General features: G+C 39.9%; 1 protein-coding gene across 1 annotated transcript; it reads right to left on the bottom strand.

Annotated features, from left to right (window-relative positions):
* Positions 1–498: 498 nt before the first annotated feature.
* Positions 499–21,209, bottom strand: LOC128112733 (protocadherin beta-8-like). Its single transcript, XM_052741992.1, has 2 exons — positions 11,685–21,209; positions 499–3,030 (listed from the first exon to the last, which is right to left on the bottom strand). The coding sequence occupies exons 1-2, from the start codon at positions 12,426–12,428 to the stop codon at positions 1,378–1,380; spliced, it is 2,397 nt and encodes a 798-aa protein (XP_052597952.1). The 5' UTR covers positions 12,429–21,209; the 3' UTR covers positions 499–1,377.
* Between the last annotated feature and the right edge of the window lie 3 nt (positions 21,210–21,212).

The following is a 21,212-nucleotide window of genomic DNA, read 5'->3' as shown; positions in this document are numbered from 1 at the left end:
CATGTAATGAGTTAGAAACCAAGCAATCAGTTCAGCAGGCTTATTGAACACAACAGAATGCTACAATTAAAAACCAGTAAGTATGCTACTGTTCCAATTTATTAACAAACAAAATAATATTCGCTATTATTCATCAGTTTCACTCAAAGTAACTGAAGGGTATACTAAACAATTAAACAAAATGATTTAACACCACAAGTAATTTTTGCTGATTGATAAACTCTACCCAAGGCACCAAGTAACACAAAGTAAAAATTTGAAATCTTCTAATAAACAGAATCAAAGAGAATATCAAAACTTCAAAAGAAATTTCCTCATTTGAAAGGTGGAAGAAATTTCCAGAAAAGACACAGATTACACCATGCTTGGACTTCATTGTATAAGGAAGAAAAAGATAAATGTGATGCCTTCAATAACTCTGCATTTTCCTTTTTTTAAGAAAGATAGGACATAACTCTGATTCTGAGATTAATTATCAAAAGAAATTATTTCAAAGCAGTGATTTAACAATTTTATTTTATAAATGGGATGAGAAATTACACATTTTCTCCTTATTTTTCATCAAATAAGAATTCAAAACTTTAGCAGTGTTATTTCCAGAATACTTGCAACCAAGTAAATAGGACCCTTAGCATGCATGATTTTCACAAACAAAAAGTGTCACAACCCTTGTGTACACTGATATACACTTTACATTTTATGAGTTAACTATTCAAGGCACTTAGCCTAAAAGTGAACATGATGTAATGTGACTTTCCATTCATGCAGAAAGAACCAGTCAACATAAGCAATTTTAAACAATCAATCTTTGAAAAGATAAAATTACATGGAAAGGGCAGGAGTCACAAATTTGTATGAATTGTACCATAATTTGAGAGCAGTCAAATGTCTCAGAAGATCATTAGGTGTATAATTCAAAGAAAACATTATGCTGTTTGGGTTATTTAGGGTGGTGGGAGTATTAATCACCAAGTGATACTCATATGTGGAGAAATATATGAAATATGCTTAGTACAACTAAAAGCCTAGTACCTTCATGCCAATAAAAAAGAATCTATCAGTGCAATTAAGGATGCAAGCAGGTTAGACCAGTGGAGAACTTCGTTAAAAGATCATTCTTAAAAGGTAAGAATTGTACAACACTTAGGAGTTCATATTACTTAGTTCGGTGGTTCTCAACCTCCCTAATGCTGTGACCCTTTAATACATTTCTTCATGTTGTGGTGATCTGGTACCATAAAATTATTTTGTTGCTACTTCATAACTGTAATTTTACTACTGATATGACTCATAATGTAAATATCTGATATGCAGCCCCTGTGAAAGGGTCATTCATATCCAGAAGGGGTCCAGATCCATAGATTGAAAACCTACGATTCAGCTGAACACAAAGCTATCCCTGCAGTGGAGATTTTCTTTAAGTTCTCTCCCAGGATCCTGAACCAACAGCTCTGGGATCATAGGTTTGAGGAACTTGAACTCACCAGTCCCAGAGTCCCCAGTTAGACATACCTCATACTGGTAGCTCTGGGAAAGGGTCCCAGTGCCGCTGACATCCACCAGGTGACCAGGAAAGTGTCCCTCAGGCACAGAGCAGCCACCCAGAGAGGCTGCCCTGGCCTTCCTGCACAGCCTCACCCACACGAACAGCAGCACAGACAAGAGGAAGATGGAAGACACAGAAGCCAAGGCAATGACCAGGTACAATGTGAGCAAATCTTCATTGTCATGCCCGGGGTCGCGCGCCACCTCTGGCAGAGGCAGGTAGGGCTGAGAGAAGCCATCCACCAGCAGCACATGCAGAGTGACACTGGCAGACCTTGGAGGATCTCCATTGTCCTTGACTAGCAGCAGCAGCCTGTGCTTGGGAGCATCGCGCTCACTCAGCAGCCTGGAGGTGCGCACCTCGCCATTGTGAGCCCACACGCTGAACAGCCCAGGCTCCGTGGCCTTGAGCAGCTGAAATGACAGCCAGGCGTTCTGTCCAGAGTCGCGGTCCACTGCCACCACCTTGGTGATCAGGTAGCCTGGCTCTGCCGCCCTGGGCAGCAGCTCTGTGCAGGGTGCAGAGGCGTTCTGCAGCGGGTAGAGCACGAAGGGCGCATTGTCGTTGGCGTCCAGCACCAGCACTTGCACCAGCGCCTGGCTGCTGAGCGCAGGAGAGCCTTGGTCTGTGGCGCCCACATGGAACTCGAAGGTCTGCAGGGCCTCGTAGTCCAGCGCCCTGAGAGCGAAAATCTGTCCATTGTCAGCGTTGATGGAGATGAGCGAGGAGAGAGCAAGCCGCGGGTCTTGGGTGGGCAGCAGAGAGTAGGTGATGTGGGCATTGGAGCCTGAGTCTGAGTCTGTGGCGCTGATGGTGCCTATGTGCAGGGCGGGGCTGTTGTTCTCCTGGACAAACAGGGTGTAGGAGGTTTGTGTGAAAGCGGGGGCATTGTCGTTGACGTCAGACACCTGCACAATTATGGTGTGCTGGGTTGTGAGCCTAGGTGTGCCCATGTCGGTGACTGTGACGGTGATGTTGTACTCAGCTCTGCTCTCTCTGTCCAGTGGACTCTCTGTCACCAGGGTGTAGAAATTCTTGAAAGTGGATTTTAGGATGAATGGCAGATTTTCTGGAATAGAACAAACCACCTTTCCATTCTCTCCGGAATCCCTGTCTCCTACTCTGAAGATGCTGATTATGGTCTCAGGAGCATTTTCTGGGACTGAGCTGGTCAGTGAAGATATGGTCAGCTCTGGGGCATTGTCGTTCACGTCCACCACCTCTATCACCACCTCTCCCTTCCCAGAAAGACCTCCTCCGTCTGTGGCCTCGATTTTCACGTGGTAAGATTTAATCTTTTCAAAATCCAATTCCTTTTTCAGTCGTATTTCTCCTGTGACTTCATTTATTGAGAAGGTTTGTTGAATTTCATCTGATGCCTGGAACAAGTCATAGGAAACTCTCCCAAAGTTGCCAGCATCTGCATCCTGTGCTAGGACAGTCAGGACTGGGGAGCCTGGGGGACTGCTCTCCAGGACCTGCACCTCATAGGGGGTGTTCACAAATTTGGGGGCATTGTCATTGATGTCCAGGATCAGGATTCGAACCATGGCTGTTCCTGACCTAGGTGGAGAGCCACCATCCAGAGCTGTGAGGGTCAAGCTCAGCTCTGCCTGTTCCTCTCTGTCCAGGGCTCTGTCCTGCACCAACTCTGGGTATTTCTTGCCTTTACTGTTATTTTGAGTGAGGACATGAAAATGTGAGTTGGGGCTGACTGTGTATTGCTGTAACCCATTGCTGCCCACGTCCAAGTCCTGGGCTAAATTCAATGATAACAGAGTGCCTGGCTGGCTGTTTTCTGGTATTTTCAAGAGCATTTCCCTATCTGGGAATTCTGGTGAGTGGTCATTTATGTCCTGGATCAGTAATTCTCCTTGAAAATATTGCACTGGCTTTTCAAGGGACACCTGGAAATGCAGCACACAGGGATCCACAGAGGCACACAGCTCTTCCCGATCTAGTTTCTCCCTCAGAAGCAGATCCCCAGACATGGGATCCAGCAGCAGTCGCTGCTTGTAATCATCAGACACCACCCGTGCAGAACGGGCACTCAGGTCCCCAGAACTCAGGCCCAGATCCTTGGCCAGATGGGCTACAAAGGACCCACTTTCTGTTTCCTCCAGGATAGAGTATCGAGTTGTTGGCTCACTGCAAACCTGAACCAAAACCAGCATAAAAAGGAAAGGAATCACTTGCCTGTTTGGGTGAATTCTCTCCAGCTTCTCCATGTTGGGAAAGTGAATGCTTGCATCCAATCCTTTAGCAATCTCCAAATGCGTTGAAACGCTGACTCCTGGTTCCTTCTTAGAGGGATCTTCACAACGTTGCTCTTAATCTTACATAAACCAGTATATCCCTGCCCAAACCCCTTCACAGTTCCGGAGTGCTTGCTGAGCTCTTTCCTGCGCTCTTTGTTCTGTATGGGCACAAGCAATTCCTGGTATTTTAGAGCTTTATCACATTCTTAGCCTGCAGCGCCACCCTGTGTCTTCTTGGGGAAATTCTTACAATTATATTTTCAAGTCAAACATCTCTTTACAGTTTCCAAACTGATGTCATTTTAAAAGTGTATGCAGATTTTTTCTTTACCAATGTTGTTACTCCTTAAAACTGTGTAATTGGTACAACTATTCAATATTGTTCATGAGAGGGATCATGAAAAGAAAACTAGAAACATCTAGTCTTCTCCCACATTGAGGATTTGAATAACCACGTAAGGGAAATAAGAAAGCAGTTTTGTAAAAGCATTTTCTCACAATGACAAAATATCAAAGTGTTAAGGTTAATACCAAAGTTTGTGTAATTTGCTATAAATTATTAAAGAAGGAATTACCTTCTGGAATACTCCAATGCACAGATACAGTTGCATAGATCTAATTCATCAGCTGACCACCTGAGAGCAATAGCTACAAACCAGGTAGGGTATGTTGGTGAAAACGAACTAAAATTTGACATTAACTAACCTCCCTACCCTAAAATATTTCAAAGTACATTATAAATTTTTGATGCACTCTAAGACAGTATCTAACAAATCACTCCTGTTTGTCAATTTGAATAGAACTTATATTTATACATTTTTCTGCAGTTCATAAATCATTCAAATATTTTATTTCACACTTAGAGTGTCACAATAAAATCAAGGAGTTTGATTTCTTCAAATTTCTTTTTTAAAATATTATTTTGGCTATTCAAGAGTGCTTGTATTTTCACATGAAAAATTTAGGGATATTTTGGTAACTTCTAGGAGAAAAGCAAACAGGCATCTTGGTAAGAATTCCATTAAGTCATAAACTAGTTTGAGGATAATCTTTACAATATAGAGTCTTCCTGTCCAGGTACACTTCCTTCTTACATAGGCCTTCTAGAATGTCCTTCGATGTTTTCTAGGGTTCTGTATGACATTCATCTACATGCCTGCCTGCTTCTTTTCTGAGCATCTTGCTCCTTTTGATTTCAAGGAGCTTTTCTTCATTTTCGGTTTGTCCAGTGGTAGCATACAGAATAACTACTTCTAGGGTAGTGATCTCTTCTTCTATACACTTGCTGAATTTGTTCATTAATGATCCATGATTGCAGGTTACTTAAGATTTTGTATATGGGAAGTCACACCATAGGTAGTTCTGTGTTTCCTCTTTCTAATTATAAGGTTTTCTAAAAATGCTTTTCTGCATTTATTAAGATGTGCCTTTCCCATTTATTTGGTCCGTAAGTGATACTTCAGTGCTGATTTTTGTATGTTGAACCAATTTTGTCCTGGGTAAATCCTATATAGCCATGATACGCAGTCTTATCTGTTATTGGTGTCAGTTTGCCAGTATTTTCTTGTGAATTTTCACATTGACGTTGATAAAGCAAATGGATATATAATTTTCTTTCCTTTTATTGTATTTGCCTGGTTTTGTCATAGTTTGCTGTCACAGAATGAGTTGATAAATACTTGCTGCTCTGGTCTTTGTTATTAGAGCAGTAGTGTTAGACATGTGGCTTTGTGAGGAGGGAATTGCCTTTGGGGCATCAAGTTAATTTTACTTTATCACTAGAGCCTCAATATAACAATCGCTCATTTGGAACAGGAATTTTGGATTGTGTCTCAATGTTGCCGGTCATCATCAAATTTGTATATTTATTGCCAATATCAAAGCTGTAAATTTTTTCATGTGTGTAGTTGTGTTGCAGCTGTTTGAGAGAGGGACTCTTCATGCAGCCATGACCATTCTGGAACTCACTATGTAAATCAGGCTGGTCTCAAACTCACAGAGGTCTACCTGCTTCTGTCTACAAAGTGCTGGGGATTAAAGGCACCCACCACCATGGCAGGCTCTCCACATGGTTTTCACTCATCAATTACTTTATGAAAAATATTTTCACAGGTTCTCAGGCCTAGCATCTCAGCAGACACCATAACAGCAATGAAGAAGGGGGTATTATCTAAGATGTTGACTTCATAAAGCAAATGCAGAATTGTAAGCCCCAAAGCTGTTTAGACCTAGTTCAAACAAGTGGAATAGAACCTCTACCCATGTGTGACAAAGTTCAGCAACCCTTCTTAATTAAAGCTTAGATCTCCTGAAACCTGAATACAAACTACCGTGAGATCTCCAGTCTCTCTTTTAAAGACCATTAAAGCCAGGATAGTATGAAGGAACTTCCAAAAGAAGGTTAGGAGCTGATAAAACATCATCACTAAAGATGACTAAGGCCATGAAAAAAGACTAGACAGGTTCAATGTTTGTTCTCTCTCCTAGGACAGGGAGATTCATAACCACACGGAGAGACTGCAGATGAAAGATATTTAATTTGGTCAAATCAAAAGTAGGAAATGGCAGTTGGGAGGTAAGTACTATTTGTTATGAAAATATGCCAAGTGGAATTTTTGAAAAAGAAGATGAAAACTACTAAAAAATGTAATGTATTATATGACTCTTGGGTTCTGGAATAACAAATGTCAGAATTGATGAATAAATGAAATAATCTAAAATAAAATGAGATCTATCACTTCTCTGCTTTTGGGAAAATCAACTGTGGAAGGAAAAGGGATTTACATATAATGCTGGAGAAGCTGGCTGACACCGCACTTGTAATCAACAGTATTAAATGACAGAAGAACAGTAGAAAAATATTTTCATTCTTAAGTGTATGATTAACCAAACTATTGTTATGTATTAAAATAGGACAGTGGGTTTTCAAGAAAGTAATTCAATTTCTGAATTGATGTCTTTATAGAAAAAATGAGGAATAGTATATACTGTTTGAAATTATGTTTTGAAAATAAATGACTGAACCTCTATCTTGAAATTTTCATTTAATTTTGATGCTGTAAAGAGTAATCAAAGGCCAATAGTAGCACCAATTAGACACCAAAGAATTTAAATAGAGATTTCTGAGAGTTAATTGGATGAACAAAAAAAATCTTGTATTTTTTCCTTACCCCTAAAATCAAAGACACCGATGAGCTCAATTTGGAACCAAATTAGAGATTGATGTATTGTTTTGCTCTTCTCTGAGTTTCCAGAGATTGAAATTCAAAATTGGCTCCATTGAGATTGGTGTTATTCTGACAAAATTGAATTAGTTATCTAATGACCGCAAATTCAGCACCTGTTTTGAATGAGACATTGCATTACGCACTGCAGACTAAACTATAAAGAAACCAAAGGAGCACCTTTAGTCTATTTATTGTCTACTGAAGTTATTTAGCAGTAAGAGGACTCTGTTTTTATTTAATTTTGTTTCCTCTTCAAACATTGAAAGAGCAGTAATATCAACATGTTCATAAGTAGTAGCAACCTTATTACTAGAGAATTGATAGACAAAGTCATCTCTTTTACAGATATCTGACTTGCAATTTGTAAAGGGCCCCAGAGTGCAACAATAGTTAGTTTGTTATCAATGAAAATATTTAATTGAGGTGGCAGCTTACAGTTTCAGAGGTTTAGTCCATTATCATGGCAGGGAGCATGGTAGTGTGCAGGCACACATGGTGTTGACTACATCTTGATCAGAAGGCAACAGGAAGTGGACTGAATGTTACATTGAGTGAAGTGAGCAAAAAGGACCTCAAAGCCCACCCCCACAGTGACACACTTCCTTTAACAAGGTCACATCTCTCAATAGTGCCATTCCCTATGAGTTTATGGGGGCCAATTACATTCAAACTTCCACATCCCCTGAGTCCTGCACTTAGTGAAATATTCATATAAAGAGGCCTTGGGAACCAGGCATGGTGGTACAACAAATCCCAGATATCAGGAGCAGAGTTGGAGACCAGCCTAGGCTACAGAGAGAGAACTGAATAAGAACCTGTCTCAAAATAGAACAGCAGTAGTTTTTTAAATCAATTTAAATAAATGGATAGAAGGTTTCTAACTGCCCAGAAATAAAAATAACTTTGAACCAACACTGATTTTTTTTTGTCTTCAAATTCAGTACAGGTTATTTTATTGGCTTAGAAATTTTATACCCACTTTGTCAACAATGTATAAATACAGGCACTCCATAAGTTAAATTGCTAATAGGATCTGGGATTGAGGATATAGCTTAGTGATCGAAGGCATACCATGTACACCGTGGGCCCCAGGTTTTGGGCACACACATACCCACAGACACACACATGCATGTATACCCGTACTGATACAGTATCTCCTTTATCTTCAAGTTGTAAATGGATCATCAGCATATCGTCCTTCCCACTCTAGTGTGATATCATACACTATAGTGCCTCTCAAAAATAGTTGTCTATATGAATTACATAGTTTCCAAGAAACTGCAGATACGTATGAAAAGATGAAAAAATTTCATACAAATTATTTAGGCTGAACAGAAAGATTTTTTTGATTATTAAGAATTCGTGCTTACATTGCTCATTTACATGAAAGTTTTTTATGCTTGGGAGCTTCCTGCTTGGAAGGTGGCTCACCCGCTCTTGCAGCACTTAAATGTGGTTATAACTATACAACTGCAGGTACTGATGATTGAGATTATGCCAATATTACATTCTTATCTTTCCAGAATTTCCAAGTCATTTTCAACTTTTGATAAGTTCAACTACTTTTCTTGTAGACAGTAACATTCAAATACTAGTTGGATACATCTGGACAATAAAATATGAAAAGTCATTTTAAAATAAATTTAGTCAAGGAAATAATAGTCTGTTATGTGAAACTCTTAAAATTCACTCAAAATGAGCATATTCTGTGGTTTTGGTTGCTTACATGTATTATTTTTATTTAAAGAAAATCTAAACTTCCCCAATGATACTATTCTTGCCCATTATAAATTCCTATATTTGTACATTGTTCAATTACAATTTAGTAGGGAGAAGGCTGCTGTGGATTGACAGATTTTATTACCAAACAATTGTACATCATGACAGATTGAAATAGGGAGGAAGGAACCATTGTAAGGACCCAATGGAAATATTGTGCCTAAGACACCCAATTTATGGCAAGTAAGTACTAATAATAAAAAAACCAAAACACTTAAAAGCCATTCATCCGCATATTTTGTTGAAAGTTTAATGGGCCCTCATTTATTTCCAGCATTTACACATCAACTCATCATCCAAACACATGCCTCACCAAGTGTCTTCTCATACAAGGTGAAAGCACACTCCATCACTTGCAGTGGCTTAGGCAAAACAAGGTTATTTCTGGTACATTTAGAAGGAGTTTTGGCCTGTGCATAAGCAAATAAAATGTTGAAATACTAATTGTGGTTGTCAGTAAAGATGATAAATTTAACAGCACACCACTTCCGTTTATGTATGAAACACGTAAAACTATGACAGATGACTGAATCTTATGCTCACACTTCATTAGCTGTACACAAAGGTGTGTTATCATGATAACAGAAGTGTGGGTGAGGAAAACACATACATGCATGATGGAATTACTTTATTCAGGCATCAAGAAGAATGAAATTGTCATTTTGAAGGAAATGGAACTGCAGATCATTTAAGCTAAATAGTCACCCTCTAAAAGACGAGAAGTACACGAAAACAAAGTGGGGCATTAAAGAGTGTGGTGGGGAGAAAGGCAACAGGACTAAAGACTGTGATAAGGAGGTGAATTCTATCCAGGCATGGTATGTGCATCTCTGAAAATCTCACAATGAACGCTGTACATTTTACAGTTAACAAGTTGCAGTGGAAGTGAAAATCAAAGTGAATATGACAGAGCAAGTTCTGTGCATAGCCTCAAGAAGATACAATCTGAAGTGGGTGTTGAAGAAATCCACCCTGGTTATAATGAAGAGGAAGAAATGAGTTCCTAAGAACACTACTTGAAATGACCAGAGAAACACAACGAAGTTACATACTCTCCAAATTAGTGAAAGAAAAAGATGCATCAAGATTGCATTAATAAAACAGGAAACACAGATCCAAAAGAAAAAAAATACACCAACAAAAAACAGCGAATAAAATCCGCATAAAATATATTGTTTCAAGGAAAGATTATTGAATGCAAAAGGAAAATATTAATAGCCAAGCAACTAATTCTGATTCATTTATCCAAACCTTGGTCTTCCGGATACTGAAATTTAGCTAGGGGTCCTGAAACAGACTACTGGGAATAATGGGATTAAAGAATTTGAAATCTGTGTTCCCAGAGTCTCCAGTCAGACACACCTCATACTGGTAACTCTGGGCCAGGGTCCCTGCGCCGCTAATGTCTACCAGGTGGCCAGGAAAGTGTCCCTCAGGCACAGAGCAGCCACCCAGAGAGGCCGCCCTGGCCCTCCTGCACAGCCTCACCCCCACAAACAGCAGCACAGACAAGAGGAAGAGCGAAGACACAGAAGCCAAGGCAATGACCAGGTACAGTGTGAGCGCGTCCTCATCCTGGGCGGGGTCGCGCGCCACCTCTGGCAGAGGCAGGTAGGGCTGAGAGAAGCCATCCACCAGCAGCACATGCAGAGTGACACTGGCAGACCTTGGAGGATCTCCATTGTCCTTGACCAGCAGCAGCAGCCTGTGCTTGGGAGCATCTCGCTCACTCAGCAGCCTGGAGGTGCGCACCTCGCCATTGTGAGCCCACACGCTGAACAGCCCGGGCTCCGTGGCCTTGAGCAGCTGGAAGGACAGCCAGGCATTCTGTCCAGAGTCGCGGTCCACTGCCACCACCTTGGTGACCAGGTAGCCTGGCTCTGCCGCCCTGGGCAGCAGCTCTGTGCAGGGTGCAGAGGCGTTCTGCAGCGGGTAGAGCACGAAGGGCGCATTGTCGTTGGCGTCCAGCACCAGCACTCGCACCAGCGCCTGGCTGCTGAGCGCAGGAGAGCCTTGGTCTGTGGCGCCCACGTGGAACTCGAAGGTCTGCAGGGCCTCATAGTCCAGCGCCCTGAGTGCGAACAGCTGCCCGTTGTCGGCATTGATGGAGATGAACGACTCGAGGGCCAGCTGCGGGTTGTGGGTGGGCAGCAGAGAGTAGGTGATGTGGGCATTGGAGCCTGAGTCTGAGTCTGTGGCACTGATGGTGCCTATGTGCAGGGCGGGGCTGTTGTTCTCCTGGACAAACAGGGTGTAGGAGGTTTGTGTGAAGGCGGGGGCATTGTCGTTGATATCGGACACCTGCATTGTTATGGTGTGCTGGGTTGTGAGCCTGGGTGTGCCCATATCGGTGACTGTGATGGTGATGTTGTACTCAGCTCTGCTTTCTCTGTCCAGGGGTCCCTCTGCCACTAAACTGTAATAATTCTCGAATGTGGGCTTTAAAACGAATGGAAGATCATTTGGAATAGAACACACCATCCTTCCATTGTCCCCAGAATCTGGGTCAGAAACACTGAAAACAGCAACTACAGCTTCAGGAGCATTTTCTGGGATGGAAGTAGTGAGCGAAGATATAGTGAGTTTAGGGGCGTTGTCATTCACATCCACCACCTGTATAGCTACACTACATTTTCCTGAAAGACCTCCACTGTCTGTGGCTACAATTTCCATGTTATAATATGGAGTTGCCTCAAAATCCAATATTCTTTTAAGACGAATTTCTCCTGTGACATCATCTATTACAAATGGTTGAGAAGCTTCACCACCTTGAAATAGAGAGTAGGCTACATTCCCATTCATCCCAGCATCTAAATCCCTGGCAGAGACTGTCAAAACTACGGCATCAAGGAGACTGTTCTCAGGAATCTGAACCTCATAGAGCGACTGTACAAACTGGGGGGCGTTATCATTGATGTCCACGACTTCAATGCGAACTGTGGTGGTCCCAGACCTGGGAGGAGACCCACCATCCACAGCAGTGAGGGTTAAAGTGAGCTCAGGCTCCTCCTCCCTGTCCAGGGCTCTGTCCAGCACCAGCTCAGGGTATTTCCTGCCATCAGCACGACTCTGAGTAACCACATGGAAATGGAGGTTGGGGCTGACTGTGTAGTTCTGAACAGCATTGCTCCCTATGTCAGAGTCCTGAGCCGCCTTCAGAGGAAACACAGTCCCTGGCTGGGCAATTTCCTGAATTTTTAGAAGCATTTCCCTGTGAGGGAACTCCGGACCATGGTCGTTTATGTCTGTGATCTGCAGGTCAGTTTGGAAGAACTGCACAGGGTTTTCCAGAATGAGCTGGAAGTGCAGCACACAGGGGTCTGTCACCCCACACAGCACCTCGCGGTCTGGTTTTTCCCTCAGGAGCAAATTGCCGGTCTCTGCATCCAGCTGCAAGAGCTCTTTGTTTCCTCTATGATGGATTCGCGCCCCTCTGGTGGCCAGTTCCCCCACCCTGAGCCCCAGATCTTTTGCCAGGTTAGCCACCAAGTAGCCACTCTCCGTTTCTTCTGGCATGGAATATCTAATCGCCTCAGTGCCAGCCCCCCACAAAAGCAGCAATATAGTAAGAAAAACGACTTGCCTTTTCTCTGGCGTTTTTGCTAGAGCTGTCTCCATTGTTCAGATGCAGTCCAGAGGGCGCTGCTTCTTCTAAATCTTGTCGGTTTCAATCCACACAGATTAGGTTTGGTGAAATAACCTCGAATTAAATCTTATTGAATTGCTTACATGAGTCCTTTCGCCTAGATCTTATGGAAACGTCCCCTTTTTTCAGGGAACAGTCAGCATTCTGATTGTCGGGGAAGGAAGTCCCTGGGCATCCTGGGAGCCCCTAGTTATACAAATTGTTAGCCTGCAGCGCCACCGTGCGTACTCTTCTCGTGTTGCACATAATGTTCACTCCATTCCCAGTCCCAGCCCTGTGGTGTTTGTTTAAATACTCTTTAGGAAACAGAAATATCCTCCACTGTATGCTCAATTCTTAGCAACCATAAGTTCCAACACATTTGCTGAGTTAATTTTCAGGGAATGTAACTTTTTAAATGAGCAAAATGGCATATTGATCTTTATGAAAGACGCTTTGAATACATAACTTCAATGTAATGGTTATCTACAAAATATTGGAATATTCCCAAATTACTTCTCATTGAAACATAACATACATGTAAAAAAAAAAGTCTTAAGTGTACAGCACAACAAAGGATCATCAAGATAATACAGTCTAATACCCAGTATCTAGATGAATAATTAGCACACACCTAACGAGAAAACTTTCCCTCTGCCGTTCACTAGTTGCTACTCTCTTCCTAAGCACTACACTGACTTTTTGTCTTTCTTAGAACTTTTATAACGTATAACCAGTAGAGTATTTCTCTGTTGTAGGACTGTTCTTCACTAACGTTTTCTTTGGTGTGCTCCTCTATGCTATGCTGTTTTCATTGTATCATGTCTTCCCTCCATAGGCTTGTATTATAGTTCACATGCATATACACCAGATGAGGAACATTGGGGATCTCCAGGTTGAGCTTGTATTTGTTTGGCTTGGTTTGGCTTGTTTTTTAGATAGAGTTTTCTCTGTGTAATAGCTCTAGATATCCTAGCTTACTTTGTAGACCAGGCTGTTCTCGAACTCACAGAGATCAGCCTGCCTCTGCTTCCCAAGTGCTGGGATTAAAGGCGTGCCCCACCACCACCCAGCCCAGGTTTGAATTTTGAATGCTACTCCTGTGAACATTTCTTCACATGTCCTGTGTATAAAACAAGCATACATCATGTGTCAGAGCTGTTTGTTGTGCATCCAAGTGTGAAAATATATCTAGCCGTGGCAAACACTGTGAAGTAGTTTTCAAAAGTAGTTGTACCGAGCTGCCCCTGGTGGCTCACCCCTGTAGCCCCATCTCTGGGAAGACATACATGGGGTATCACTCAAGCTCAAGGCCAGTGTGGGATATATAGTGAGTCACTGTCTCAAAGATATTTCTTTAAACGTTGGGGATAGAGATGCAGCTCAATCATAGAACATTTGCCTAGTGCACTCAGTGGATTGGATTCCATTTCCAGCAATGTGAAAGAGTAATTCCAGAAACTCATGGGAATTCCAGTTGCTCTATAATCTTGTCAACATTTGATGCTGTCTTTCCAGTTTTAACCACTCTAGTGAGTATGGATGTCATAGTGTACATTTAATTAGCATTTCCCTAGTGATTAATGAAATGATGCAAACTTTTAAGTATTTATTGGCCATTCAGATGCATTCTCAAGATAAGGTCTTTTAGACATTTTTTTATCTGAGGAATTGGTCTGCAGAATAATCTATATTCTTAGTATAATCCCATTTTGCATATGCATATTGTAAATAATTTTCCCACTCCGTGCCTTCTATTTTAACCTCATTATGATGTCTTTTATAAACAAAAATTATTAATTTTAACTTAACCTGATCTGTCAATATTTTCCATGTCTGGGTAGCACTTTTCTAGTGTTTAAATCTTTCCATCTCCAATGTCATAAGAATTCTCGTGTATTTTGAATGATTTTTTTATTTTTCATATTTAAAGCTATAATCAACTTAAAATCTTACAAGTGCATAAGATTTAGGTCCATAGTTTCCTAGGTGGCTTTGCATTCTGAACTGAAAACATGATCCATTCCCCATTGTTTCTGAGTTGTCACAGTTGTCATAAGTCAGGTGACCATGAATCAGCTCAAAGATTCCATTTGTCTTTGAATATCAAACAATACTATGCTCTCTTACTTCTCATAACTCATAATAGGTCTTATTATCTTAATGGTAAGTTTCCTTCTGAAATAAATTGAGTTTTAATGCATTTTAAATCAACCTTCCTCATTATCACATTATTACAAACTTCTTCATTATCATTGAATTTAGAGTGGTACATTTCTTAGAACTGACTGAGCTTCGCTGTTAACATGTATTTTTTCCTGAGTCCATCACTTTAACTGGGGTTCCTCTACATACTGCACACTATATATATTTGGGTTAATTTATCATGACATGTATCCATTTTTGAGTAGCACCAAGGTAGTTCTCCTGACCCCAAGTCTTCAAAATCTATTATTTATCTCCACCTCCCTTTTCTGAATCTCTGAAAATCATTGATCTTTTATACTGCCTGTATACTTTGGACTTTTCAAAATGTTATACAGTTAGAGTTTTTCAACTTGCTTCTTTGATGACATGTGTTCACGTTTTCTCAATGCCTCTTCATGTATTGATAGCTCATTGCCCTTGGTATTGAATAATATTCCATTTTGTGATTGCATCAGGCTTTCTCAGTTTCACTTACTGAAGGATCTTAGCCACTGCTACTGTTTGACAAGTGATGTAAAAGGTTGCAATAAACACTCCTGTTTCAGTTTTTGTATGAACATAAGTTTCAGCTAATTTAAATAAATACTAAGAAGCGTGATTGCTGACTCACATAGTAAGAGTGTGCTTGGTTTTGCTGCCAAACTATCTTCTAAAATGGTAATATCATTTTCATCCCCATAATCCATGAATGAGAATTCTTGGTGCTTAATGTCCTCCTCAGCAGTGATGGCATCAGTGTCCTGGAGTTTGGTCATTCTGCCTTATGGTTGGGTAGTGGTGTTTCATTATTCATACTTGTTGATGTGGAGCCTCTTTCCACGTGATTATATGCCATCTATATTAGTCAGGGTTCTCTAGAGCAACAGAACTTATAGAAAGTATATATGTGTGTGTGTGTGCTTGTGTGTAAAGGGGATTCATTAGAATGACTTATGGGTTATCTCCTAGCTCATCCAACAATGGCTGCCGATGAATGGAAGGTCCAAGAATCCAGTAGTTGTTCAGTCAGTCCATGAGGCTGGATGTCTCAGCTGGTCTTCAGTATGCACTGGATTCCCAAAGAGGTAGGCTCTAATGCCAGTGAAGGAATGGACTAGCTAGCAAGGCTAGAGCAAGCAGAAAAAGAGAGAAGAGCTGCTTTCTTCCTTGTACTTATAAAGCAATAGTTCTCAACCTTCCTAATGCTGTGACCTTTTAATACAGTTCCCCTTGTTGTGGTGACTCAACCATAAAATCATTTTCATTGTTACTTCATAACTATAATTTTGCTACTGCTATGAATCATAATATAAATATCTGTGTTTTCTAATGGTCTTAGGGGACCCATGTGAGGGGGTCATTTGATCCCCCCCAATGGGTCACAACCAAAAGGTTGAGAACCATAGTTCTAAAGGCTTCCAGCAGAAGGTGCAGCCCAGATTAGAGATGAGTCTTCCCATACCAAAAGACCTGGATTAAAAGTGTGTCTTTCCACCTCAAAGATCTATTTAGAAATAAGTGGATCTTTCCACTTCAAAGTAAGCAAAAGTACCTCACAGGTGTGCCCCATTTTAGCACACTTTATTTAATTCCAGATGTAGTCAAGTTGACAACCAAGAATAGCCATCACACCTTCTCTGCGTTTTGTTTGGTAAGTGTTAGGATCTTCGGCACATTATTTTATGTAGACTTGTTTTCTTAATATTGAGACTTCAAAGTCTTTGTATTTTGGACAGCTGTCTTTTATCAAACACATCAGTTGGCAGCATTTTCTCCTGGTCTATGACCATTTTTTGTAGAATCTTTCACAGAGCAGAAAATCTAATTTTAATAAAGTGTGCATCATCATCAATTATTTCTTCCACAGATCACATCATCTTTATAGAATAATCATTATTTGGAGTCAAGATTGCTTTATTTTTCTCTTTGTATTTACATACAAAATATATATTCAGCCCATCAAATTCACAATGAAGTATTGGTGAAATTATTAAGGCCACTCCACGTAGTTAAAAGGAGATTTATTTAATGGCGTAACTTACAAATTAAGGAATAGGTAGGTCGCGGAGTCTGGGGAAGGTGTATCACAGTCCAGCGGTGTTCTCTGGAGCTCTGCTCGGTCCACCTCTCCAGTCCAGGTCCCGCAACAGAGAGAGCGCCCGCCGATCCAGATCTCGGGTCCCCCGGCGCCTCCCTTGGCCCCGCCTTGTAGGCGTGACAGTTGCCGAAGTCTCAATGGGGGTTGGAACTTCCAGATCAAAGCTGGAATGGCTACCCACTACAATGAAGATTGCTGAAATTTTTTTTTTTTTTGGTTTTTTGAGACAGGGTTTCTCTGTGTAGCTTTGTGCCTTTCCTGGAACTCACTTGGTAGCCCAGGCTGGCCTCGAACTCACAGAGATCCACCTGGCTCTGCCTCCCGAGTGCTGGGATTAAAGGCGTGCGCCACCACCACCCGGCAGATTGCTGAAATTTTGCATAAGATTTTGTGATTTCTATTGTTTGAAAGATAAACATTTCAACCACTGAGTCTTTCCAATAGACTATTATGCATTCCTCAATTTATTTAGATCATTACATTTTTCTCAGTAATGTTTGATCTTCCTGCTTTACAACTCCCTAGGAGATTTGTTTCTTGATCTTTATATATTTGGAAGTCATTTTAAATGCTATTTCAATTTTTCTTCATATAAACAGAGCTGGTCTTGCATCTGCTGGCATTCCTGGCTTACTTTATCACTTCTGATTGCAGAGTTTTCATGATTTTAAGTATATAATTTCATTATTTAAAAATATAATTTTATTTCTTCTGCTGTGCTTTTTACTTCTTCTTTGCCTTATTCCTCTGGCTGGGACTGGTAGTAAAATCTTGGTAGTAGCCAGGGTGGATATCCTTATGTCATTGTTGATTTCCAGCAGAAAAATTTTAAATAATTTTAATAATTTGCCTTTAGTGATATTTACTACACACACACACACACACACACACACACACACACACACACACACACACACACCAAATATATATATTTTATGAGACCAGGTGTCACTGTGTGTAACCTGGGCTGTTCTGGAATTCCTTTTGGATAATAGTCTTGAACTCACAGAGATTAGCCTCTGCCTCCTGAGTGCTGGAATTAAAGACATACCACCATGTCTGGCTACTGTAAACTTAAATATATTCAAAAATTCCCTTTTATATTCATTTGCTAACATTTTGCTTATTAATATGTGCTGTATCTTGTTGAGTAAATTTTTCTGTACCTATTGAATTTGATTATCTTTTTTGTTAGGAAAAAAAGAGCATGTCCATGTATATCTACAGAAGAGTTTGTTTTGTGATTTCTTTCTTACATGTTCTTTTGAAGTTTGAATGTCATAATCCACTCAGAGCTGCTGACACCCAGCTGATTAGTGATACGTTGATTACTTACACAAGTTTATACATTTGTGTTATTTCTCATAAGAACATTTGTAATAATTCAACATCTGAAATAGACTTTTATCATATCTAATAGATGTGACAGATCATATTTTATATTTTCTTCAGTTTTGAATTTTAAATGGACTTTTATATAAATTGTCAAATGCAACAACATTGTTCCTTATAAATTTTTGATGGTTTGATTTATTAAAGTTTAACAGAAACAAAAATAAAAACATTGTGTGTGATAGACATGATAATGTAATCTAAGAAGTCCACGGCCCATTAGTTCAGATGATTTTATCACCTCAATACATTCACATTTTCTTTTTTATGAAATATCCTGCACACATTCAACATACACACAGTTCTTATGTAATGTGCTCCTTGACTCTAAATCTTTAGTACAAGTGAGATAGAAATAGAGGGATGAGAAAATAAGAAAGAACAAGAGTGAGAGCAAAGATGGCAGGGAGGAAAAGAAAGGTAGTCACAGCAGAGATTGTATATGAAAAAACTCATTGGAAAGAAGTGACTTTCCCATGAATCTGCTCTCGTTGCACTGAGACTAACGAGCAAACTAGAGGAGAGAACAGCCAAGGTCAGTGATAGTAATTCCTCACACTAAACCTGTGATAACCGGAAAGTGGATGGAATAGATGAGGGTGTAATTTATCTGATATGTTTGTACATGTAGATTATGTAGGTGCGTGTGTATATATGACTTCTCCATCATGAAGATGTGGTAATCTCAGTGCTTTATATTTAAAGGAACCAAGGGAGAATTGAGAGATGGGAACTCAATCCCAAGGCGAATATAAAAATTACATGAGGTCTTTAATTGTGAAAAATAATGAAGCTAGAAATAAATTATCATTGAAACAAATTTATAGACATAACTTTGATTCTTGTACATCTTTGTTGGGTGAAAGACTTGGGGTAAGCTGAGATGACATAAAGACAATCTGCTGGCATATCAGGGAGAAATAAAAATTTAAAGTCAAGGGGTATGGAGAATAGAATGAGAACCTCAAAAAATACAGTTTCCAGGAAGAAATAATAAAGAGAATGGAGAAAATGGAAGATTCAAATACAAAACTGTTTTTTTTCTAAAAATAGATTTAATTTCCATATAAAATATCCTTAAGGAAAGCCTACTGGAACAGCAAAAATAAAGAAATATGTAATGCAGCTGTGTGAAAAGAAATATATTTCAAAGAAAGAGAAAAATCTTAAAAGGCTCTCCCCAAACCCAAATTATCATACAAAATATGCTCATGAATTAATGACCAGATGAAAAAGTAGTAGAACCATTTTTTTTAGAAAACCAATTTTTTGAGACAGTCTCACTACATAGCCCTAGCTGGCCTGGTATTCTCTCTGTAAACCAGGCTGGCCTCAAACTCAGTGATCCACCTGCCTCTACCTCCATATTGCTGAGAATGAAAGAGTATGCTACCAGCCTGGCTCCTTTTCATTTTTAAAGGTTTCATTCTTTCTTTTTTTCTTTTACATCTATTCCTCTGCCTTTGCATGAATGTTAAGACACTACTCATCACTTTATAAGGTCAATACCTGGTCAATATCCACTTATAATCTTTCCTGTTACTTTTTCCTTCTTGACATAAGTCTGCAATCCTTTTGGGATTTTTTTCTTCTGCCTAATTAATTCACTAAAAGTATTTCTCAATTTTTGCCCCAAAGTTTCACCCTTTAAGGCTATGTGAGATAAAGAGTTATAGCGTGGAATACTTTTTCTTTCGGGATTTAAAGCCATTATCTTTGATTTCAGGATTGATGGTTAAGACACAGTTCTTAGCTTTACTGATGCGCCTTTAAAAGAAATACACCATGGGTTGGGGATTTAGCTCAGTGGTAGAGCGCTTGCCTAGCAAGCACAAGGCCCTGGGTTCGATCCTCAGCTAAAAAAAAGAAAGAAATACACCATGCTAGGCAGTAACAACACACCTTTAATCCCAGAAGTCCAGAGGCAGAGGCAAGGGGATCTCTGAGTTCAAGGACAGCCTGGTCTACAGAGTGAACTCTAGAACAGCCAGGGCTACAAGAAAAACCCTGTCTTGAAAGACCAAAACAAGTAAAATAAAAATAAATAGATAGATAGATAGATGATAGATAGATAGATAGATAGATAGATAGATAGATAGATAGATAGATAGACAGATAGATAGATAGGTAGACAGATAAATAAATAAAAGAAACAATCATATTCATGTGGTTGCATTAGTATTTTTCCTGCCCTGGACCTTGTGTTGAACAACTTTCCTGTGATATTTGCAAGTGGGCTTTGCTTCTTACAGACCCAGATGAGATTTCTCTGGGTTCCCCCAACATTCACAGGTTCACCACTGATAGAAATTGTCAGTCATTATCTCTTCAGACATTGTCTTGCCCTTTCCTACACCCCAAATCACCTCTCTTACCCTCTCCCTCTCCTGACAAAGCCATTCTTCCCAACAGGTCTCCTCCCCATTTTCAGCTCTCCTGTGTGTGGCTCATGGACTTCCAGGGTTATTTATCTTTTTTTTAAAAATTGAATGTTGACTAAAACTCTGCACTTCAAGAAGAGCTTAAACTTCCAGGAATTTGCCTTTTCCATTGTTGTGTAGCTTTGGTGAGGAGACGAGTGTGGGTAAAAGTACAACTGCTTCACTTCACGTAGACTGATAGTTAAGATTTTGAAATATATAATGGGATATGAAGAATACTTTTCAATTGCTCATTTTCTGCCAAAAGTTCAAGGAGTTTTGATACAGTCTTACTTATCTACATACATGTAATGAGTTAGAAACCAAGCAATCAGTTCACCAGGCTTATTGAACACAACAGAATATTGCAATTACAAATCAATAAGTATGCTACTGTTCTAATTTATTAACAAACAAAATAATATTCATAATGACCAGTTTAACTCAAAGTAACTCAAGAGTACACTAAAAACAAAACAAAATGATTTAACCCCCCAATTTTTTTTTGCTGATTGATAAACTGCCTAAAGCCTCCAAGTAACACAAAGTGAACATTGTGAAATCTTCTAATAAACAGAATCAAACAGAATACCCACAGCTCAAAAACAATAATTTGCAAGGTGGGAGAAGCTTCTGGAGAAGACACACACATTATGCCATGCTTGAACTTCTTTGTATGA

This window comes from Peromyscus californicus, unplaced genomic scaffold, assembly GCF_007827085.1.
Source record: "Peromyscus californicus insignis strain IS unplaced genomic scaffold, ASM782708v3 Scaffold_17__1_contigs__length_78620276, whole genome shotgun sequence".
NCBI lineage: Eukaryota > Metazoa > Chordata > Mammalia > Rodentia > Cricetidae > Peromyscus > Peromyscus californicus.
This window is presented reverse-complemented; position numbering and strand designations above follow the sequence as displayed.